We start from the raw sequence: 24,339 nt of genomic DNA on the forward strand, positions 1-24,339 counted from the left end.
ATGGCTGAGAAACGTTCATTTGAAGATTTGTGTACAGAATCATTGAAATTCTTCATAGATATTCTATAGAGAGAAATCCACAACAGAAGGGTTGCATTGTAAAACCGGCTAAGTCGGTTCGGAGCTCACACCGACTTAGCCGGTTTTACAATGCAGCCCTCGAACAGAGGAATCTGACTTAATCCCTCCATACCTTTAGACGAAGAGAAACCTCCAATTCCTGAGAAGAAAGTCAATTTCCCCATCCTTTTGGAGAAATAAAATCATATCATCCCTGCAGAGGAACTGGATCAACCCATCCCTGTGGACTGTGGAGAAATGTCCACCAGCTATCAGTACTGTACCCACGTCTTTAGAGGGTGCTCGCACATGCTTCAACTCGGGAGAAAGGTTATCTATTTTCTATATTATCGCAAAAGATTCTGACAGCCATCTTAAAAAAAAAAGATTTTTTAACGAGTTTTCTTGTTCAAAGCAGTTAAAATTAAGTATGCATTCAGTAGATGGTCAGGTCTCAAAACTATAACAAATATTAATTTTACAAATTGTTTTGTAAGACTCGTGAAAACGCAGTCATTTCCCGGAATACTGCAAGCAAACTCATCATTTAAAATTTGTTTTATGAATACTTTCAATTTTTCTTTATTTATTTTAATTTTCTTCAACTTGAAAATTGAATCTAAAAGAATTATCCGAAGGAATAAATTTACTTTTAGATTGACTATCGTGGCAATCAGGACCATCAGGATGCTCAGGACTCTCCTTTGTTGTTTCGCTCTTATCTTCCGACTTTGTCTCACTTTCAGAACATTTTTGATTCTCATCAACATTAAAGTTGAACTTAAAGTCAGTTCCCGAATGTTGCAGAGCAGACTTCTTTACAAAATATGATTTGGAGGCATTTTTATCATTCTTTTGCTCCTTTGGCGTTGTGAATTTTATCTTTTTAGCCACTAGAAGAAATAATTTGTTTTTCAGAAGAAATTTTAATACAATAAGAAAGAAGTTATTTTACCAAGAGAAAGTTGCTTTTCTTCTTCAGCCATCTGTGCCCGGTAGTCACCAAAGGTATTTCGCATTACCTGTCGTTTCTTTATTACAGGTTGATTTGCTCCTTTGAGAATCCTCAGTGTTTTCTCTGTATCTAAAGCTAATTACCGAAGAATAAAAGGTAATAAATCTAGTGCAATTTGCTGAATTTTTCTTTTAATTACCTTGTTTTTCGGACAATTTTCCCGAAGACAGGGAAAGTTCCAATTTTTGAACGCACCAACAGAGCTCCAATTCAATATTATTTTCCACAACTTGAGATGTATTTTGCTCAGGAGCTTTCAATAGTTTGAGATCCTTTACTTTTCCTGATGATTTGTGAAGTTTTAACTTCGGAGGAGGCATTTTCTTCCAGGAACAGAAAAGTTAAGATCTTGAAGAAAACACACGTTGCTTTGTTTTTGTTTTGATTGACATTGAAAGCTTCTCCAAGCCTTTCAACGTTAAAATTTTGACAAGCAGACGTCGTTTTGACGTTTAGTGTGTCCGTTGTAGGGTTTTGCGTGCCAGTCATCATTTGAGAAAGTCCGAGAAACTTTTCAATCATCCATTATTTAGATAAATTGACGCAATTTCCCTGAGTTTATCATCATTCTTTGCTTGCAATTTGTGGTGGTAGTTTGTGTACAATCAGATTCCGTTGGAGTTTTTTAAGAATGGAGTTCCCAGATCTTGGAAAACACTGTTCCGTTTCCACCTGCCAGCGACTTGGTGAGTTTCCCACGGAAGTGGCTTTTCATCATTGATTTACTAATTGTGTCGCGTGACCTTGTCTCATTAAGACTTCCTGCCCGTCAAGTGTGATGCCTGCAGTGAGATACTCTGTTCAGAGCACTACAGCTACGAGAAGCACGGTTGCAAATCAGGGCAGAGGAAGGATGTTCAGGTGCCAGTGTGTCCTCTGTGTGGGGAACCTGTGCCCACACCTAGCGACGTCTCCCCGGACCTCACAGTAGGACGCCACATAGATCAGTTCTGTCGATCAGAGAAGAAACGAATCTTCACCAATATGTGCTCTTTTGCGGGATGTCGCCAGAAGGAGCTCGTGCCCATTCTCTGTGGGGACTGCAAGAAGAATTACTGCATCCGTCATAGGCACTTCAATGATCACCGGTGTCAGGGGAAGGCGCGAGAGCCCCAAGCATCACGGAAAGGTATCTTTGGTAGTGCCCCAAAAGCCCCAGTAAGAGCAACAGCAACTTCCGGACATGCCCAACTTGTCCAGGGCAACATGACGGAGGATGAGGCACTCGCACATGCAATTGCCCTATCTATGCAAGAGCAGGAGCACCGTCAGCCACCCACCGTAGCCGTAGGAGGAGCACAAAGCAACTCCAGTTCCAAGGACAAGTGCTCACTATCGTGAGTCAACTCTCCTCAACATTGGACACTCAAAGGGACGAAAATAGCCACTAACTTTAAGCAACTTTAGGCAAATGTTTTTTCACAGAGATTATCCTAAAATTAAGAGTTGTTAATATTTTTAAAATCCCAAAAATGTTCAAAAAAATTGTAAGCTATAATTATTGAAAAAAGTCAAAGATTTTTACTTATTGCAATCAAGAAAAAAAATCCCACAAAACAAATCTCAAGACATCTTTTTGTGAGCATTTTATTCTACTTAGAATTTAGAAAATTTATTTGTTTATATAAGATTTTAAGGTAAATAAAAGAATACATTCGCTTATGAAAGTTTTTCTTTTCTTAAGGACTCGTTCTCTGTATCTTAACATTCTGGACATTTGCATTAAATTGCGTAAGTTTTGCGGTTCAGGGCAGCAGATGGTTGTCTGACTAACCTTGATCAATGAAACTATTTTTGCAACTCACCATGACATGACTGATTTTACTTACATCCTGGATTCTTAGCAGAGCCTATGTGGATGCATCACTTGATGGAGAATGTTCTTTAATCTTATAAGGAAGTTGTATCATTTTCACTTACTTTAAGAATTATTCCCAATTAAGGGATACAGCTTCTCACACTTAAGTTATCCATTCTTACCTTAACGATCTTGCGTTGATTTGCATCCTAGGTCTGTTAGGTCTAGTTTTCTAGAACTCACCTTCACATTCTGACCATTTCATCCTGAATGACCTTTATTGCTCATCCAATCCGATAAACTTACATTATGTTCCGAGCTTCTTACACATTCTTTAATTCACTAAGAACTTTTCTGTCTTGATCTTAATACCCACCTGTAGATTAGGATGTTATAAAGAGTTCGATGACTCGCAATCTCGTCTGTCTATTCAATCCATGGAATATCAGGTGATCAGAGAAGTGTTCTCGTGCTAGAGTCTATTTGCTATCTGAAAATGGACTATTCTCACTATTTATTCTGCCCATTGTACCAGGTATTGTCGAAAACTCCTCATATCTATGATTTATACTTTTCAACTGAACAAACCTTCTTTGCTTACGTTTATATTTACGTATTTGACAGTTCTGAAATTTACCGCTAAAACTCTTCAATTTCCCCCCACAATCTCATATTCACCACTTGAATTCACCATCGTGCTTATGCTGCAAATGAGCGCCAAAAATTCAAACATGTGTCCATTAGTGGATGGCTATAATTATATTAAACCAATGCACTCTTTTAAACATTCAATATGCAACTTTATTCAACGATAAAAATACAAAATATAATTTTTTTTCTTCTTATTTTATCATAAATTTGTTAATAAAACATTTTTTTCAGTTTCACTGAAGTTTACACAATAATTTTTTGTATTTTTTCCACTAATTTTTCATTTTGTAAATATAATGTATGTATATATAATTCTTCATATCCTCTCCTTTGTTTTTTTTTTGTATAGCCAGAGGCACAGAGTTGGTAAAAATTCGTGAATTTGCACTTTGTAGGTGTTTTATTTTTTTTTAAAGAAGTCACCATTGAGGCGGAATTTGGCCAATTTTTCCTTTTAATATTTTAAATTTCCTTAATTTCTTAATTTCCTGTGTTGGAATATCCACTAAACTTCCTTTCCATTTTCTCTGAGGGCTGTTTTTCGGGATTTCTCTCAAACATGAAACACCAAAAGAACCATTTAGAGAATTTCACATATTTCTTTTCCACCATTTATACTAACTATATATTTATCTTTTTTTCTACTATAAAAGATTTGTTTTAATTTTTTTTTCCTTTTTTGTATCTTGTATCTAAAACATATATTTATATAACAAATAATAAAAAGTCATAAATTGAAAACGTAATAAAGAAATTAAAACATAACAATTTGTCTCTCAATTACACATTAAAACACTTGATTTTTGTTTTGTACACAATTTCATTGTGTTTTACAGCAAAACACGAGATGCTGCTGCTTCCAATCTCCACCAATATACACACTTATAAATGCAATATCAATGGGAGTTTTATCAAAAATCTTCCATGGAATTGACAATATTATGTTTTTTTTTTGGAATTTTAAGGAGTCATTTGATAGAGAAACAATTTTCTGTGATAAGAATGAAAAGAATTCTTCAATGTTAGAAGAATCTGAATGTGAAGGATGTGAAGAAATAATGAAGAATGGCGGCTAAGAGAAAACCCAAAATGGCGTTGGCTTGCTTCCTCTTAACTGCTGTGCTGCGGCCTCTTGTGGCCTTCAACATAGGTAAATTTTAAAAATAGCCGTTTTGCAATAAAATTGATCATTAAAAGATTTATAAGTTTCCTAATCTTATACACTGAACGGAAATAATTTTTAGACCAATAAAAACCCGAAAATTGAAATTTTGATACTATTTCTTGAAGAAAAATGTGAAGTTATGTGAATTGTGTCAATTTTTAAAATTCCGAAAAGTTCGAAATTACATTCTTACGACACTAGCGCCATTTAGTCTTTGACGACTATTTCAAAATCTAAAACTGTTATAAATTGTCAGGTTACTTAAACAGACGCCATTCGTCCATTTTGTTACTTTCACCTGTAAAAACCCTTTGCTAGGACTAGCTAAGCTTAGGCTCGTCCCTTCCAAAGCTTCACGAAACGTTCTCTTTCGTCATCAAATGACTCACCTGTAGTAAAATCCCATAAATTGATTAGATAAAAAAATCTCATCGTACCTGAATTCCCATCAGGTGCATCCCAGATGATGTTTAGAGATTATCAAGGAGTTCTGACTCAAAAGTTGGGTCATCATTCAAATTGGATATAATACTATCTGTGAATGTTGAAAACTCCTTGTCCCCCATTGTGGCATCCATGGCGACAGAGTTCGTTGTGACCGGTGTTTGTTGCTGATAGAACGGTTGCGGTTGCTTTGAGGCCTCCAATGAATTGCCATTAATGAGAAAGTCTCGATTTATCTCAGGACTATAGCGGAAGAGTCCACCGCCTGTGAGTGGTGTTGACGGCATTGACTTGGACATATCGTACATTTTTCCATAGTTCCCAGAGATTCCTGGTGCTGGCATTGTGGTCCCATTGATGGGCAATGGGGTTGATGGCACTGAACGAGAATTCGACGGGAAGTCGCCCATGTTTAGTTCAGCATCCAAACCGGGAGCAATGATTCCCGGAGCTGCACTTGCTGGTGGTGCTGGACTGAAGTAATCCAGGAGGCTGACATCACTCGTAAAGTCCGTATAGTCGGGCGGAATGGGTGTCTGAGCAACAGAACTACAGGCTGAAGTGTAGGCCGAGCAGTTCATTGTTGAACCAAAAATGGGACTTCTGCAGTGAAGTGGAACGCTCTGAGAACGCGTTTCTGCCGCTGATGGCACATTCCCCGGTGTCATGGGTTGCTTCATGGCATACCCACTACCCTTCCCCATCCACGGTGGACTAGGTGGAGCTGATGCAGCCTCCGTCTTTACGGGAACCATCGTGGAAGTACAGTGTACCTTGAAGGAGCGCTTTGTAACTGGAGTAACTCTCGGACTGACAAAAGTCTGCGTCTGACGACAACTAGTTATGGAACTTGTGCGTATTTGTGGACTCTGCGGTCCAGCTGAGATGGGGACAAAACTAAAATTTCGACGACGTGTATTGGGACTATGGGGCACGCCTGATGTAGCATCAGTTGCTGTTGTGGCAATATTTAACTTCTTCCTTACTGCATTCTTCCCCAAATTAACCGGAGCACCACCACCTGCCTCTGACATATGACGTTGCGACATCATAGCAAGAGAAGCCGATGCTGATCCTGGATACAGATTCAGCGGATTCCCCATTGATCCTTCAGCAGGATTCTTACTGCTTGACTGCAAATTCTGCTGCAGGTACTGCCTTAGCTGATGGATCTGACTTCCCGCCTCCCCTGCCTTTGTCCCATCACCCTTCCCGTCACCTTTCCCATCACTGAATAACTGATAGTTCTCCAGTAGAGGAATGCTCGTTTGCAGCTGCCCCAGATCAGCGCTCTCATAGTCACCACCACCTCCCCCCTTAGCTCCTTCTTCACCAGCAAAGTATTGCATCAGTTCCGCCTCGGGCTCCTGCGAATTATCCCCACCATTGAGGTAGTCATCGAGAGCATCCTTGTCCATGTTACAAATACTTATAACACGTTCACGTGGAAGGATAAAATCCCCGGGAATTTCTCCACCATTCTCTGGTACCTCCTCCGCAAAACCCGGCAATCGGATACGCTTGAATGTTGCATCGCGCGACATCATTCTCTTCTCATACTTCAGCGCACTCTGTGGCAGCTGTGGCTGGGAGAAATTGTGAACTTTCATCTCATCAGATGGTCCATTTGGTGCTAAATTAACACCATCAACCCCCGATGTTGCCTGAAGTGGCCACAATCCCTTAGCCTGCTGTGCCTGGCGCACCTAAGGGTGTTAAAGAACGTCTAGGTTACAAAACAAGACGAACTAGGACAAAATATTAGACTGCCAGGAAATTCGTTAGTTTAAAAGTAGAAATACCCGTTGGCGGCGCTGCTGTACAACAAGAAGGTAGTTTGACAGCTCGCCATTGTTGTTGATGGAATAAAACAAAATTAAATTGATGCGTGAGAAAAAGTAAAGAATAGTTTATCAAAGAAATACGCGTGGGAAATAATTGTTTAAATGTTTGTTCTTCTTCTTTTTATATTATTCAGGGCCGGACGTCATTTCGAAATCCACACAGCCTTAAATGTTCGTTAAATTTGAAATATTCGAAATTGCTAATAGCGGCGCTGTCGTCGAGAAATGAAACATGAATTTAGACAGCCCGCCATTGTTATCTTATGTCAAATATAATTCGCCTAAAATGAAAAATGTAAGAAAGTGTGTGGGTGAAAATTATAATTTACGAATGAAATACGTGAGAAAATAAAGAAACACTCTGATTGAAAAACAAAGAGTGTACGTTTTACTAGTGAATGGTGATATTGGACAGCGTCGATCTACTCCAAGACGGCGATAATTCTACCTGCAAAAGTGTTTCACGTTAATCCGGTCACTTCGGCCGGAGCACTCACTAATTTAGCGTCTATGTATTACAGGTAGAACAGAATATCACCCACTGAGTTAGCTTTGACTACATATATGAGCTTTTCTTTTATGCTCGCTGCCACAGGCAAGTAACCTGACAATACGAAATGGAGAGAAGTAAATTCTAGTGAAAAAATAAGTGCTAGATGTCTTATGCCATTGGATTAAAAAGTTTTCTGAGAAGTTTCTTCTTGTTCAGAAACTTTCATAAAAATATGGTTATTCTACCGGAGTCTCCTTTGATAACAAACCCTAAAGTATTGCAGGTTGAAGCCTCTAAGCTCACGCTAACTAGTATTCTTCCATAAAAAGCAATGTTAAAATGGTATATGGTTGTACTAAACAGGAGGGTAAGGAAAGGGGTGCAAAGACATTGAAACTTGAGAGTTTTGCAATATTCAACTAACCTTCTTGCAGAAAACAGTTTGATGCTCCACCGCGTCTGCTTCCTGTTTGACACACACCGTGTCCATCGACTGACACACTTGGCCACTATCACAGGATGAATTTGTACCTTGGATTGATAAGTTTGGCTCTTGGTGGCCCGTATACGGCTCCTCCTTGCCATACGGGAGATCCTCACATGCAAATGGCTTCATATCCTGACTACAGCTGCTCGTACTATTATTCCTCATTGATTTCACGCAAATTTGCCGATTTTCTTGACAACTCCCATTATTGTTGTCCGTATCTGAGAACTGCGGACAACCCATTGATTCCGTTGAAGATGCTGAATTCTTTCTTCTTCGCTTACGACGCTTCTTTACTGAAACTCCAACATCTGCATCTTGCTGCTTGTTTGTTTTTTGGTTCCATATGAAATTAAATTTATTTTAAGAACTCTAATTAGTAAAAGAATAATAAAAATTATTCTGCTAATAAAGGTTTTTTTTTCTCCATGATGGTCTTAATACGTAAAATAAATTAAGAAAAGAAAATTAAACACCTCTAAAATGAGACAAATTGAAGGAAATTTTAACACAAGAAAGCGTGTCTGTATTTTATTGCAAAGCTTCACGGAGAGAAATTCTTTATATATAAACGTTCTTCCCAGAATTGCCTTTTCCATACAGAGAATTAGGTAATTAATTCCGTTAATGCCTCCAAAATTATTCACGAGAAAATTCCGGGGAATTGTCGTTTGCATAAATCGTTAAACAGAGCTTTATTTTATCCCCATAAATTTATGAATTATTTGCTACAGAAGACGGTGTATGGGGTGTGATAAAAATATTTTTCAGCAATTTATATCACAATTAATTTACTCAATTACACGAGGACGTATTAAGGGCTAAGCAAAAAATTTCTTCCTCCACAAAAATCATTGGGAGGAATTTCGTAACGTAACTGAAGATAAAAAAATATTTTTTTTAAACAGTCACGAGAAAATTATTTACGTAAATATGATTCTATCTCCTTTAACAATCTCAATTAGGTCTTTACACCGAGATAAGGAGGGCGCGAATTCAAAATATTGGCTTCACAGAGATATATTTTAATTTGTATATAAAAAAACGTTTAAACTCCATATCAGCTTGCCGAATATTCATTCTTTTTCATGCTACAAACTGGAAGTTTATTTCCATCTTTGGCGAATCATCTCATTTTGTGCGATAGTACAAAAAAAAAACTCCTTTATTAGCATACTGGAAAGTGTATGTAAAATTTATGCACGCAGATTTCGCAACAATTCACAGTCAGGCTGCAAAAGAGTGCCTCATGTTGACACAAATGCAGAGTAAATGTTTTAAGAAAAAACATCGTAATTAAGTTTTAATTTATTGAATATGTCGCCCAAAAGACTGATGAATTTATCAAATTAATCAAGAAGCAGTGAAAATAAACAATATTTTTGGGTGACATAGAAAACACAACAAGAGATCAATTGATAGATTAATTTCTATTAATGTAAGCAATAAGAAAATTCCCATGTGCATTGAAGAGCTTATGGAGAAGTTTTGTTTTGATTCATTTTCCAACACACTTTTCCATAATCAGCTTTATTGATTACTACGTATTGAAAATATGGCGGAATTAGCGATGAAATATTTGTATTCGATTTAGTCATTTTAAGAGAATCTCATACACATAACATTGAGAGATCTGATATTTGCATATAAAACACATTAGTTTGTCTTGGTGAATTTCATACTGTTTCGTATATTTAAAAGTCTGGTTCATGCGGTGGAAGAGTAATAAAACTCCCCGACAGATAGGTAGAGACAGTTTTCTAAAATATAAACATATTTTCAGCAAAAGATTTTTCAAAAATCTATAAAATGCTAAACGACTCGAAATATTACTATTTTACGTTTATAAAAAAAAGAGGGCGTTGTTGTTGGAGGAGGATCCTTGATCAGGCCAAGGCTGGAGACCAGCTGTAGCGCCGGTTATGTAAGTAAGTAAGTAAGTAAGTTGTTCACTGGTTTTATACCAATTAGAGATTGATTTTCTTGATTTTCCTTATCTAGATTATCAGGTATTAACTTTTGTTTATGAACGTTCCTTTAGGACAACGTGAAGATAGTTGTCTAGTCTAATTTATTTAATGTTGCACGACAATTAAGCTATCCACTTGCATGGTTCGAACTCATTTCTGTGAGGGTTACTTGTCAAGTGCATTGGCATCTCCATTTTACTCTATTAAGGTTATAAGTAAAATAATTTAACGTAAAACTGAGAAATCAAAATGATTTCCAGCGTTTTCTTTGCTAGTTGGTGAGCGACTAACTGAATTACTAGCACCAACGCTGGAAATCATTTTGATTTCTCAGTTTTACGTTAAATTATTCTAAAGCAAGAATATTTTAATCTTTTTCAAAGTTATAAGTAAAACTCAGTGTATTAAGAACAAGTAAATTAACAATAATAATAATAATTGGTAATAAATAATGGGTAATAAATTGGGGATGCAAACTCTGGGGGAGGATGGCTCGCGACAGGAACCACAGACAATGCGCGAGTTAGCCTTCCCCAGAGTTTGCACCCCTATTACATTTATGTGCTTTATTATGAATTTTTTTTCAGTTGTTTATGCAGGGTTCTGCATGTCCATCATGGCAAATTTCTATACAATCCTTGCCAGGATTGGCTTGATTATCGGAATTTTGCACAAAATTAGAGTATTTGAAATAATTTTTACCATCATCACGATCATATTACATATTATATTCATATTTTTTGCTGAAGGAACTGTCACTCAGTATACGTTGGGTGGGAGCATTTTAATAAGGACCCATTTCATTCAATGTTCAGTGAAACTCGGAAAAGCAGAGATCTTTAGTCTCCAATTGCTATAAAATTGACAAGCAGCGCCCTCACCTTTTATAGGACAAATGTAGTGGTGAATTTAGAAAACTTAGTATTTCAAAGTTATTGATGAGCAATCCTAAAATGCTAAGCTTTCCAAATTCACCATTACTCTTCTGCTCCATACAAGAGTGTTGAAGATTGAATAGCCCCTTATAGTTCCTTTGGGGAAATTGATAGGTTTAGTTTATAGTTAATCGCAGTAGGTGTATTCTTGAATAGAAAAAGAAGTGAAGTCAAAGAGACGCTAATATAAATTTGTGAAAATCATATTGAAAAAGTAAGTAATTTAAAAATATCTATGCCAAAAAATGAAGAATAGGCATTAATAGTTTATATAATTTTATAGGAATTTGTCGGCGCAAAGGGATGGCAACAATATTGAATGATTTGAAATAGATGATTGAAGAAAGGTAAAAGATGGAAGATAATGTATATATAATGAAAAATGTAGCTAATTAATATTAATTTTAAATAGGATTTGATAAAAGACAAACGATAGGCGTGAAGGGATAAATAGCGGCTAGCTAACAAAATAGGTAAAATTAAATTAATTATTGCCCCGTGGGCATCTCTTCTGTCATTACAGAGATCCCACAGTCTTTGACTAGCTGCGAAACCAGCAACACCAGCAGCCAAATCAACAACCACGGCAACAACATCAACTAGGAGGCCCAAGAGCCCGAACAAGCGGGATTTTTGTGATGTCCCCTCGCGCCCGATAATTTGTCAATTTAAAATTAAAATAGAAAAGTGAATAAAAATATCTAAATATAAAATTGTGAACGTGAAGTGAGAAATTCTTTTTTTTTTTTAAACATTAAATAGTTACAGTTTATTTCCAAATAAGTGAATAGTACCCGACAATTTGAAGAAAGACAGTCAAACCGTATTAAGTTGGCGTGGAAAACGCTGCCCGACTATTAATGTTACAGCATATTAGCAACAGATATCGAAATAGAATGCTTAATTCTTGGAAAACTATCATCATAAACAGCAACTTTTTTTTAGTATTGAATTGCATTAATAGCACTGATAAAGTGAGAGATTTGTAAAATCGTACTCAGAGATCGAATCTATTCTGATTCTTGCCGTTCAGATAAATTCGTGTAAGAATTCACGAAATCTCATTATAACCTTGAAACTTCCTTCTTCTAGCAAATAATAAGTAAGTAAATTAACATTAAAGACTTGAAAAAAAAACTTTGAATCTCTCTTTTCTCTCCCAAAAAAATCAACAAGTGACTCATGTCTATTTAATTTTGTCTGGAAGTGTATCTTCTATTGGCGATTAAAGTTGAGTGTTTCCACTTCTGCCAATAGCATCAACATACATACATAAATAGCAAAATGCGCTTTGCTATAGACTCCCCAAATAATTTGCAAATGGGCAAACATAATGCTTACAAAGATCCACCAACGGAAGCCACGAGCAAAACGTGTGGAAAGTTTTTTTTCTCTTGGGTTCTTCCTCCCTCACTTTTCCAAAGTTGCCTCAAGAGGTGTGTTTTTGTTATCTCAATTTTCCAAATAAAAATCGCCTCATAGAGCTTTTATATATGTACGTACATATAACAAAATGAGTCAGTTATCGTCTTGGTGGAGAACTGATAATAAACTTGGGGAGAAGTTGTAGATTAATTAAGGTGTAATAATACACGATTGAGAAAGAGAATTTAGCAATTGAGAAGATTCCTCTAATCCGTGAGTTTACCTTTGGATTTAGATGTTGAGTGTGTGCGTATATATCTTGCAATTTCTATTCTCATTCATTTTACTTAACTTTTCTGTCTTTCAAATATTTTTTTTTATTTATTAAAAAGTCAGGAAAAAAATAAGATAAAAGAGTTAAAAATAAATTGATATACCTACATCAATATTTATGTCTTCACCACCGTGATTGAGGGGTCATTTGGTAGAAAAAAACATCACGAAAAAAAAGGAGGAGTGCAGCACTTCTGCATGCCACAATTGTGATGATATATGCAAATTTATTATCATTTGCGGCATGAAATGCATTTACTTTAGCGGCACGTGTATGAATATTGAGTGAGTTTTGAAGTGCATCAGGGCAAAATATTTCGTATCAATGTGCCTGTTTATCATGCAATTGATATAAAACTTTTTTTTTCATTATTCCTCCTTTGCCCAATCATTTCACTTTCTTGTATATGTATGTATATAACACACTGTGGGCACCACCAGTAAAATGTAATACACAGCAGAGGGAGACTTTGATATTGTAAGATACAAAAACAGCATGAAAAAAAATGAGCTGATAAGAAACCCTCAGTCAGGAAAATAAAACATTATAAGCAGAATAAAAAAATAACAACCAGATGGGGGGAAAGAAAGTAGACTCACCGAGCATTTCTTCTTCTCCTTCCCGTCGCGCTGTAGCAATTTCTTTTGCAGCAAAATCCTCGAGGCTGTATTGGTTGGCAAGTGGAGTCCGTGGCTGTTAATGTGGCTAGCTAGATCTTTAAGGGTACCAAATGAAGCACTTAGGAGACTCTCAGCCCATCCCTTCACAATACCCCATGCTTCATCATCTGTTGCTTCACACGCACCTACGGCCACCTGTTGGAAAGCCATGACCTTGTTAGAAAGCTCTTTCTCTCTGTTTGTTATCTCTCTCTCAGCTAAATCCCTACCTTTGTATCACCTCCGAGTTCTGGTAGAACTGGAGGACTGAGTTTTGTGGCTTTTCTCATGGCACTGTAGCAGTATCGGGAATGACCTCTCGTGCCCAAGCGACGGGGACGCACATTTGGGAAGACCTGCTTCATCACCTTCCCAAAGTCCGCCGTCGAGAGTGGCTTAATGCCTGATCTCGAACAATATTCACTAAAAAAAAACATAATTTTGAGAATTTCTCAGCTGTTTCGTTTCTCTTTGGACACTTCTTCAGGTCAATTTGTGGATTTGTTCAATTTGGATCTGTTGTGTCTACGCTAACTGTCCCCAGAAGAGGGAGGATCTGATCGACTGGAGGAGTGATCAACGCGGATGCCATCACTGATAATGACGACATCTGCATTCTGCAATCCCCAGCACCAAACAAGTCAACGGACTTCGGTGCTGTGTATATCTTCCAAATACCAATAATTGTAAACAAATAGAAATAAAATTGACAAATAAGTAAGAACTCATTAAATCATCTTCTTAATAATAAAATATACTCAATAATAACTTTTAAAAAGCTAAAAACTTTATTTCCTTTATAAAAATTTATAACTCTTCTGTTTTATGATGTAATGAACATCTTGAGCATTTTTCATTAAAGGTATTTAACTTTTTCTTGTTTAAAATAAAATGTTTTTAATCTGCTAAAGATAATTAAGTAAAGACAATGAATTATATTGGAAAAATAAATGAATTAAGTAATAAGAAAAGAAGCATTAGGGGAACATGGGGCAATTTGTTAATTTTAATTGAGAAGTATATTTTCCTTGGTATGCACTGAGAAAATATTTTATTTTTATAATGACGACTATCTTATAGGAAATTTTCCGGGCTACAACTTTGTCTCACACGATTTCTTTCTATCTCAATGGGAAAATGCATTTTCAGTCCATTTTCCGAACCTTGCGATATAACATTTTGCCCCAGTTACCCCTATAAAGCATTAAGAAACTTAAAATTTAAGGAAAAAAAATAAAAAAATGATATTTTAGTTAAGGTTAACCTTTGAAACTTTTCTTACTTAAAAAAAAAAAGATTCACAGTTAAAAAGTTTGAAAACGTATTATTAACTCATTTCCCGTTAATTGAGACTAATTTAGAATCTAATTAAAAATAAACTACGTCAGGGAATAATTAAAGGAAAAAAAAATGTCTAAAGGCGCATAAAACATATGCGCCAATGTTTCGTATGATAATTTTTGTAGTATCTTAAAAGCATTGATCGAAGGAATGACGCCTTCATATTAGTTTATAATTATAAAGTGAGAATTAAATGTACAAAATAATACAAATAGTTTGATTTTGCTGGATTTTTTTCTTAAAAATAGTTCTTTAAACTCTGCCGCATATACTTCATGACATTTTAGAAGTGTTGTACATTTTCTTTAATTATATTCATTTAAGCTTATTTAGTTAGGTCTTTATCACGAATTAAAATCTATTAACGATAATTTAATGGTGCATATGCTTTATACACATACACTTATAATGATAAACAATGGGGGCGTGGTTTTTCTGTATTTTTGGGCTTGTCTTTTCAGAGTTCATCCTGCTTATTATGGTAAAATGTCAATTTGTTTTTTTTTTCGTTTAAGGATCCAAAATAGGAATGTTTTTATTGTAAATATGTATATTCGAATGAAGTCCTGACATGAATAAAAGTGAATAAACCCCTTCCTTGTTCTACAACTCTTAATCAAAGTTTACTTAGAACGCTTAGAACAAAGCTTGAAAGGAAGAAAAAAAATTTCTTTTAAACTTTTTAGCTGTAAGTTTTCGTACTTTTGCAATCTGATTAAAATTCTTATAAGTGTTTGATATATTTGTTCTTCTTATTTTCCCTAGACTCTCCTAATCATTTAAATAATTTTCACATTTTAATTTCTGCAAATAAGGACTTTTTTCTATTGAATTTACCTTCAATTTTCTGCCGTTTAGGGTACGAAAAGAAGCCACAATTGAATATAAAATAAATTTTCCACTCTGGCTTCTTTTCAGTATCAAATGAATCTATCTCTTCTACGATAAAAAATAATCATAACTAATCATGTTATATGCAATCCATATAAAAGATAGTTCTTTACGATTTTTCTTCCATGTGAAAAACATGTTAAAAGGACCCTCAAGGTCAATATTAAATTGATTTAAAAGTAAGAGTGTGTCATTCCTGCCCCACTCTCCCCTATTAATTACAGCAACTACAGCAGAACTTGTAGAATATTAATTACAAGATATCTACTTAATTAATATTCAATAAACTATTTTGAAACAATTTTCCTTACGCGCTAAAAAAACAATGTTTGCGATTATGGAAATTTTTTTAGCATAAAAATTTTTGATTGAAATGTCTGTGGCCAATGGGAATGCGGGATTTCAGGGGCATGTCAATGCGAGTAACAAAGGTGAGGATTTTTAGATTAAATATTTAGATTATGTGGTCGCGGTATGAGATTCAAAATGCAATAAAAATGGAAATTAGGCAGTTTGTTTTGGAGAGCAGATTCGCAGCAGGAAAATTATGTGCGGAGAAGTTGCTCTCCAATGATATAGCAGATTTAGGACTTACATGTAGTCATCGTAGACATCCTGCTTCGGAATGGACACCGCGGGATCATGCTCCAGGTGGGATCTAACCCAGTTAATGGTGTGCGTTATTTCACTTCGGGTCCCCAGCGGATTCTGTGGTTGTCTCAGTGGATCTGGAAGGAAATTTTGAGTGTTGATAAGTTCAGGGGGTAGCAAAAGACAGCCTAGAGAAGGTCAGTGTGCCTCACCAGTCTCTGAATTGCCGCCAGGCATTCGCAGGTACAGGAAGAGTCTTTCAGGCGGTTTCAGTTGAGATATCTTCTCGACAAGCTGGAATATCTGCTCTTTCGCACAATCTCTGTAATCATTGCCCCATGGGGGTGGTACGATGAAAGGGGGGAAGAATACGTTAACACTTGTCTTATCAACACACGCCACTTGAGTTTCTCTCGCGCACTCTCTTGCTCTCTCTCACCCAGCCGGATGGTTTCCCAAGTGCGTGAAGAGCGTGGGCTTCCGCACAAGATACTCACCCAATTGTGGCCTCGACAAATTGCTGCATCTTCCGGGTCTTCTCGTCATCGGCCTCCGTCCAGCCGGAGGCGCTGTCACCCGCTTCACGGGACGCCTTGTACAGGGCAGCCACTTTCTGCAACCCAATCTGTGTGTACAGATCCAGTGACATGGAGGACGAAGCTCCCGGGGCGGCTGTACTCTCGTTATCGCTCTTCCCGTAGAAGCCGCCGCGGACCCACGGCTGGAAATGATTTGAATTGGACATGGCGTGGGCCACCCACCATCGAACACTGGCACACCCGGCACACCACCACTTCACCACCCACGAATTTTCGGCACAGAAAGCGCACTTTTTCACTCACCAAGGGCACGGGACGACCAAAAATCACATCCTCCCTCTCTCCTTTTGCGAAAACAGCTGATGTCAAAATTGTCAAGTTAATTCCAACTCATACCGCTAGGTTCGCTAGTTGTGATCAAGGGGTATTTCAACGCTTTGATTTGTTCGTTGTTTTCTAATAAAGTTCGTTACCTAAAGTTTTCCGATTGTTTATAATTTCCTCACTTCTTCAGCTAGAAATAGAGGATTTTTCTTTGACTTTGTACTTATTCGTAAGTTTTTCTGTCAAGAATGATTGATATTTATTGTAGTTCTAACCAAAAGAAGAATAATTAAGTGAATAGAAGGCATTGGAAGCAAAGTTTGATTTTGTTTTCTAGTTAAAGTCGAGGTTAAAGTAAAATAAGAAGGTTCTAAGGAACAAATTATTTTGTCCTATTTCGCCTATTTCCTACTTCCACCTCCACGTTGGTGTGTGATGGGCTCTGAATCTGGGCCAGGGTCTGAAAGAAGAGGGAACCTTGGTTAGACGATCTGAATCATATTCTATTCTCAGATATCGGCTAAGGATCTGTGCCAGTAATCAGACTTGCACAGTAGGGAGATGTCCAGATGAGTGAAACCTATTTGCCAATGGACAACACCAGATCAGATGAAATCAAATTAGTCGATATAACTAATAACCTTTCATCAGGTACTCAAAATGCAAATTAAGTACCCCAATACTACTAATCTACAGCATACTTTCAGTCTCACTGCCGTTTAAAATAATCATCTTATTACCATTATTTCATTAATTTATTTTGTTTAAAAACAGTTGTAAAATAAAATTTATAAAGTTAAAAAAAAGTAACTCCAAATACAAAATTAAATACCAATTCCTATTGGATAGAAAATACTTTGGAGGAATGTTCTGATGGGAATTCTTTGAATTCCTTGTTTTCTAATACTCTGCTCAACTACCCTGTCTTAAAGGGTAGTAACAGACACTCTTCGGTAACGACGACAGCATAGTCTCGTAATTTGGAGGGAGATTAATGTAACGATTCCAAGACAAGCAGCTCCACCGCAGGCATAAGAGAGTACACGCTTGTAGTATTCAGGACATTCTCTGGTTAGCTTGCATTTCCTAAAAAAAATGAAACAGTTTAATTAAATTTCTTGAAAGCAGAAAAAAGTTTATGGTTTACTTACATCGCTTCAATGGCTAGAACAGCTACGCCAGTAATGAGTTTATCGGCAAAAGTGACGGCGGAATAGATGAATCCGCCCAGATCTGTATTATCTCCCACCATGTCTGCTGTAATGCATAGACTGCTGATCATTGTAATGGAGCTTCCGATGCCGAAGAGAACGGCTACAGCAAGGAGGATCGACAGAGCAGCTGATGGAGACACAAGCCCAACTAGTACACACCCTCCAATTCCCACGACGGAACCAAAAAGATACGCAACTTGGTGGCTAATAAAACGGTTGAGACTCTTAAGAAGGAGTGATGCCACAAAGGACGCCACAAAAGAGACCAGAGGCACAATTGCAATATGATCAACGGACTTGTCAGTTGATAATCCTTCTGCAGCCATAGCAGCAGATCTTTCGTCAATCCACAGGGGAATGTAGATGAGAGCTGTTGTCATGAACAGCCGTGCAAAGACGTAAAGTAAGGCATTCTGGTAGAGAAGGGGATTTTTAAGGAAATCCCTTCGGAATCTACCTCCAATCACAGTCACGGAAACATCTTCACTGGGATTATCTGATCCAAGTAGCCGATCATTCTCTGTGGCAACTCTTTCGGCTGATCGACGCTGTCCTCCTGGGATACTTTGCTGCCGTCTGTGATCATAACTAGCCACAGCTAAGGAGAAGTGGAAGAGCACTGACATTGATACTCCAATGAGAGTGATGATCAGTGCTAAATCCCGAAATCTGAAGGCATCTCCTGGTCCAATGGTCGTGGTATCCGTACTCCTACCTTGCAGAACAGCCCAGGTAATGCCGTAGACAATGAGATTTGACATCACAGCTCCGGAATACCGTAGAGCAGTAAGATCTGATCGATCCTTCTGAGTGCGTGACATTTCCGGAATCATGGCAAGATGGGAGATTTGCACAATAGCCCATGCCGTCTGGAAGACGAGGATCACAATAGTAAAGTAGACAATCTCCCAGATTTGCTGGGAGGGATTGCACATGGGACAAACAGCGAAGATCGCTGGAAAGGAGATGAACACCAAAGCGCTCCCTGAAAAAAAAATCCTTCGGTATTAAATCATCTTTATCATTTGGACAGAGAGAGATAATTAATGCAAATAGAAAGACAGGTGCATTTTGACGCCCGTTGTAATTTGTGCTTCTTTATCTCAGCAAATACTGATAAATTTATTTCGTAAAGTACCTCGACAAAGCTAACATTAGACATAGTCGTTTCATTTTAACGTTAAATTCTGTTCACCGAGCGCTATCCAATTATTTTTGAACATAAAATGTAATTAATCCACGAATTGAAAAAAGTTTGATTATTTAAAGCAGTTTTTGTGAGTAAATAAGAATAGGAATGTATATGTGCGTTAAGCTTAAGGTAAAACAATCCTATTTCTGGCTTGTCTAATTTTTTCCGGATTTAAGTCCAAATGAAAATGTATTTTAAAAAAAGTTTTAAATTATTATGGGACAAATCAAAGCTTTAATACAAAACCAAGAAAATATTCAGATGATAAATAAGTTTCAACAAAATGATGACTAACTTCCAACACATTAAAATAAATTTGCTAAATCAATAAAAAAGTGACGTTTCGTTTTAAAACAAATAAATCAATTTTTACCACAAAATAAGCCGAAAAAATAAATTGATCGCTGGGTAAATCCCCGAGATATAAATATAACAATATAACTATCCATATACGTAATAGGGGAAACTGTGGTTAAATTAGTCACATAAAAATACATAAGAAAAATTCGAGGGGAAATACAACTATGTATCAAGATAGAGCAAAATTATTATCTAGAATTAAGTCACAAAGTTTCCCATATTATCCAAATAGAAAGTATTTTTTAGAAGTTTTAAATAAGAATTAAAAAAATGAAAATTATCTTTAAAAAAATTGAGCAGCTTTTAACGATATATCGATGTGAATTTAAGCTTTTGCATAATATGTTACGTTCATTTTTCTCAATATTATACATAATCACATTCAAACAATATAACTCATAGAAACTTAATGCTTAATCATAATTTACAGAGGGGATCCGCAGTAGAGCCACAAAACATCCACAAAGATAAAAAATAATTCAATCCTAATTAAAGAAAAAAAAAAACAAAGAAAACCTTTGATTTTCTCTGCAAAAGTGAGAATTTTTATTGACTTTAAAGATTAAGACCGTATTGGGGAGCTTTACTGGAATAATATTTGATAAGAAAAGTGAATTGTAAATATAAATTCGTAATAAGAATAAAAATAAAAATGAATGAATTTTTTTTACCGAAAATATGCCACTGACGCTTGGAGCCGTACTTATCGCTGAGATGACCCACAATTGGCGTAGCTACAGCATCCATAACCTGGCCCCACATCACGAGTGCTCCAGCAGCTGGTCCCGGCAAGCTAATGACACTATGCATGAAGAGGAGGGTGTAGCTGAACCACACTCCTGCAGCCAGATCATTGTACACGTGGCCAATGCCAAAGCCAATCTTATGGATGAGGGGCAGTGTGGACCTCATCTCGGTATCCCCTTGTCCGTCTTCTTGGGCAACTTTCTCGTCCGGAATTACACTTCCATAGTCTGCTGATTGATTCTGCTGATGGGCTAGGAGCCCCTGGGACTCGGACATTCTCTCAATCACACAGATGCTGGACAATGTCGCGGAGAGATCAGACACATCACTGATTGTGCTTCCCAGGAATGTTGAGAATAGCTAAATCAATATTCTCTGTTTACGCGGAGATTCCGTGAATGTATAGGCAGAGTGAAGCCATACGAAAACGAGGGCTTTGACTTCGGGGCTTTGGAGCACCACGAGAAAATACTGCTTTGTCTGGGATTAGGTGCAAAAATACTGACTGCCCCGACACGCACTACATTTAGCTCACAAACGCCCTTATCACCAAAACATTTTTTCTCCTTCAACTCTTTGTAATATATGTGTTTTTATGACGAAAAAAGCATTCCGTGTCACGTTGGCTCACCAGCTGACTCACAACAGGCTTGTTCACAAAGTATCCGTCGTTTGTAGCATAAAATGGAGCTTTCTCTCATATGTATGTATGTATGTAGTATGTATACTTTCAAGTCGGAATTTATGTGTTGGATTTCTTAAGAGAGGATTTTGTATATTTTTATGATTTATAGAATAGAAAGGCGTAAGAAAAGATAATTTTCATTCCAGTTACCGAATGTAATTAAAAATATGAATTAAAATGTTTTTATCTTCTTATTTTATTGCATAAAATGATTGTTGTGTCTGATTTTTTTTCAAGCATCTGGGACAAATAATTTTCTAATTTTCTTAATAATTCAGATAATCTACATTAACCCTTTCATGTTCATATTCCATCTTTTATTCAAGATATTTATTCTGTGGATATTTTGAGAACTTTTATAGTTAATTTTTCAGTCAAATCGTCTTATTTAGTCTATATGCGTAAACTTCAGCAAAGAAAAATAATTGAATTAATATTAAATGGAGTAAGAAATGATTCATGTTTGGATCAGCATATGAGCCAACACGAAAGGGTTAACATTAATTTAAGAACATGAACATTTTGCACCTAAGGGTCTTATAGTGGATTTTATGTAATTATAAAGAGCTACTGTTGATGCGGAACAACAATGTATTACTATGTAATATTGTGTTGTACATAGAATAAATGAATAAAATAAAATTAGTTCAAAATACGCAATTTATGTTATTTAGTCGGTTACTTTTTGTACGTGCTATATAGTTTTTCATGCTGAGAGTAAGCATTTTGACAATGTTTTGAGAGTAATTTTGAATTTTATGTCTTAAAATAAGAGAATAACGGATTTGTAGCTTTTATATAAATTCCCTATTCGAAAAATCTTTTATTATGTAGTTAGTACCTATTTAGCATCACTAGAGGTGTAAATAATTTCTTTTAGGGTTCTTGAAACAATTTAGCAGAAAAACTTCTTAAAGAAATATAGTCAAAAACAATTATTTACGTAAAAGAATAGTCCTATAGTAAAAGATAGAATCACAGCTAGAAGAATTGATAAAAAGATTTTACAGTATCTTCCATTCTATCCCTAAGAAACCCTCCAAATCTCTAGATTGCTATATGTTCCTGATCTTTTCCAATCTTTCACGTCAAAGGCGTCAATGCTTTATTTTTAATTTCAACTTATAAGTTCTTTGCACCTCTTAAGTTAAATCCTTAAAAAAAACCTTTTAATCAAGAACATAGACCATTCTAAAAAAAAGAGCAAAGTTAGGTCAGAAAACTATTTTTTTTTATTCGAGCTTTAATTTAGTAGAGAAATCAGTTTTATTACAAAGTTACAATATTTAGGGATTTTCCAGTTAGAAGTGATAATAGCGCAATATGTTCCAAATTACTGAAGCAAAAAGTGATTTACATATTAAATAAAATACCTCACCGTGTGTGTTAAAGTGTTGAATTTTGGGTGAGTGGCAGAGGACATATTTTGGGGGGGTGGAAGGTAAATATGTTGTACGCGGTTCGTGCTATGAGTGAATCCCAAACAGAGTCGTATTTCACACTTGGTGAGCTTAAATTCTATACCGAAATAAATATCACTGTAAACATAAAGCATAAAACACTTTCAGGAAAAGCTCCTTTATGCCTAACAAATTAATATTAGAATGTTGAAGAACCAAATTGTCGTGGTTTCAATGGGCAATTTAGGTAAATGATAGTTATATTAGATTTGAAAGTTTTTTATTATCGGAAATGTGTTTTAATACAAATTTCATGAATTATTTGAAAAAAAAAAAACTTTAATGTTTTGGAAAACTTTTAAATTTAAATATAAAAATTTTGAGGATTGAGAGCACAGCATGGAACTTTGATAATTAGGTATATGTTTTATTCAATTTCTAAATAAGTAAAATTCTATATCCTATATAGAAGCCAATTGCACATAACCCACAAAACATAAAATCTCAAGCTTTCAAAATTTATGACGCAAATTGAATTTAGCATAGAAACTCTGTGAACTTTTGGTTGTATATCAAAACCCATAATGTTTCTCAGAACGCAAAGGCATAGTTAATTGATTTTGCAACTTAATACACCTCGATACACTGAAAGCTTAGGGTTTGTAAATATATTATTCTAATTATCTTATGCAGTTGAGGTGGTTATAGGGTAAAGTTCAGAGGCCACAAGGGAAAATACGCATACATCCAACAGTATCGTATCAACATTGAATTGGTATTGCATGCAACAAACCAATTAAATGAGATGAATTCCTACTGCTGATTACCAAGAGCATGAAGTGATGATAAGTTCTTGATATTCCGCAGAATAAGACAGTAGATTAAGCTCTTTGATGCTGTCGTTCTATGTTGGCAAAATGCTTTGTATACAAAGTCAATTCATACACAGAAAACAATCTTCATAGCAGTTTAATTAAAGAGGATGCATAAGGAGAATTTGGATGTAAGAATTTTGAATATTAATTTAATTTATTTATTTACATCGTTTTATTCATCTAAACAATCATTAGTCATCCTATATTCTCTTTCATTAAACTGTTTATTATACTGTGAAAATTTAAATTGAAATTATTCTGAGAATTAAAAAAACTGTTTAATGGGAAATTATTAATTTCCCTAATAATTTTCAATTTATAAAAATTGTATTATGATTGTTACTACAAACAACATTTTTATATACATAAACATAGAAATTCAATGTTTCATTCACAGAATTATGATTTCATTAATGACCCTGATATGATATATTTTATAAAAAAAATAATAATAATTCTTGGAATAATCCAATGTTCTCTAGAAGCAAAAAAATCTTTTCAATACTATAATAACATTAAAACTAAATTTAAATTAAATTCAAATGAATTAAAAATTTGTTATAAATTAAATGCAAATTATTTCTTTTAATCGCCTCAATATAATAGGTATCCATTTATCCATAAAGGTAAATTGGCGTTCAATTCATATTTATCTCACACGAATTAACGGGGATTTATTGAGTTTTTTTTAAAAGAAAATGTTACAATTTGGATCATAATGAATATATAGTTTTTTAATAATTTGTCAAACTTGAAAATCATTCTTAATTGGAAGAAAATAGTTCTTTATTGAATTTTGTCCGACGCCGTTTTACGATTTTATTATTTTTCCATAACACTGCTTAAAACCACAATAATAAATTTTTTTCAGGGTCTACTGGATTAATTTTGATTAAGTAAAAAAAGGAAAAAAATAGAAAATACTAAAATATGATTCATGTATAGTAGATTGTTTAAGAT

The 24,339-nt window shown here is 35.6% G+C and overlaps 5 protein-coding genes across 10 annotated transcripts in view; 1 reads left to right on the plus strand and 4 right to left on the minus strand.

The window, feature by feature from the left end:
• Nucleotides 1–24,339, minus strand: part of LOC129786050 (putative fatty acyl-CoA reductase CG5065) — an 824,046-nt gene that overhangs the window by 161,602 nt on the left and 638,105 nt on the right. The gene's annotated exons all lie outside the window — the stretch shown is intronic.
• On the minus strand, nt 632–1,560 carry LOC129786161 (UPF0488 protein CG14286). The gene is made up of 3 exons (XM_055821010.1): nt 1,215–1,560; nt 1,016–1,150; nt 632–953 (listed from the first exon to the last, which is right to left on the minus strand). Exons 1-3 carry the CDS (start codon nt 1,393–1,395, stop codon nt 652–654), a joined length of 618 nt encoding a protein of 205 aa, XP_055676985.1. The 5' UTR covers nt 1,396–1,560; the 3' UTR covers nt 632–651.
• LOC129786158 (AN1-type zinc finger protein 2A) lies at nt 1,533–2,742 on the plus strand. Its single transcript, XM_055821006.1, has 2 exons — nt 1,533–1,761; nt 1,833–2,742. The coding sequence occupies exons 1-2, from the start codon at nt 1,707–1,709 to the stop codon at nt 2,414–2,416; spliced, it is 639 nt and encodes a 212-aa protein (XP_055676981.1). The 5' UTR covers nt 1,533–1,706; the 3' UTR covers nt 2,417–2,742.
• On the minus strand, nt 3,652–16,954 carry LOC129785968 (uncharacterized). 6 transcript variants are annotated; one of them, XM_055820676.1, is made up of 8 exons: nt 16,541–16,954; nt 16,256–16,365; nt 16,048–16,180; nt 13,451–13,643; nt 13,161–13,376; nt 7,895–8,281; nt 5,127–6,839; nt 3,652–4,405 (listed from the first exon to the last, which is right to left on the minus strand). In XM_055820676.1, exons 1-7 carry the CDS (start codon nt 16,786–16,788, stop codon nt 5,160–5,162), a joined length of 2,967 nt encoding a protein of 988 aa, XP_055676651.1. In that variant the 5' UTR covers nt 16,789–16,954; the 3' UTR covers nt 3,652–4,405; nt 5,127–5,159. The 6 variants fall into 6 exon arrangements, with proteins under 6 accessions (XP_055676651.1, XP_055676652.1, XP_055676655.1 ...); XM_055820677.1 differs by having other exon boundaries at nt 3,652–4,515; XM_055820680.1 differs by having other exon boundaries at nt 7,895–8,278; nt 16,541–16,953.
• LOC129786052 (major facilitator superfamily domain-containing protein 12-like) lies at nt 17,640–21,065 on the minus strand. The gene is made up of 3 exons (XM_055820850.1): nt 20,344–21,065; nt 18,058–19,105; nt 17,640–17,992 (listed from the first exon to the last, which is right to left on the minus strand). Exons 1-3 carry the CDS (start codon nt 20,693–20,695, stop codon nt 17,833–17,835), a joined length of 1,560 nt encoding a protein of 519 aa, XP_055676825.1. The 5' UTR covers nt 20,696–21,065; the 3' UTR covers nt 17,640–17,832.

This window comes from Lutzomyia longipalpis, chromosome 1, assembly GCF_024334085.1.
Source record: "Lutzomyia longipalpis isolate SR_M1_2022 chromosome 1, ASM2433408v1".
Lineage (NCBI taxonomy): Eukaryota > Metazoa > Arthropoda > Insecta > Diptera > Psychodidae > Lutzomyia > Lutzomyia longipalpis.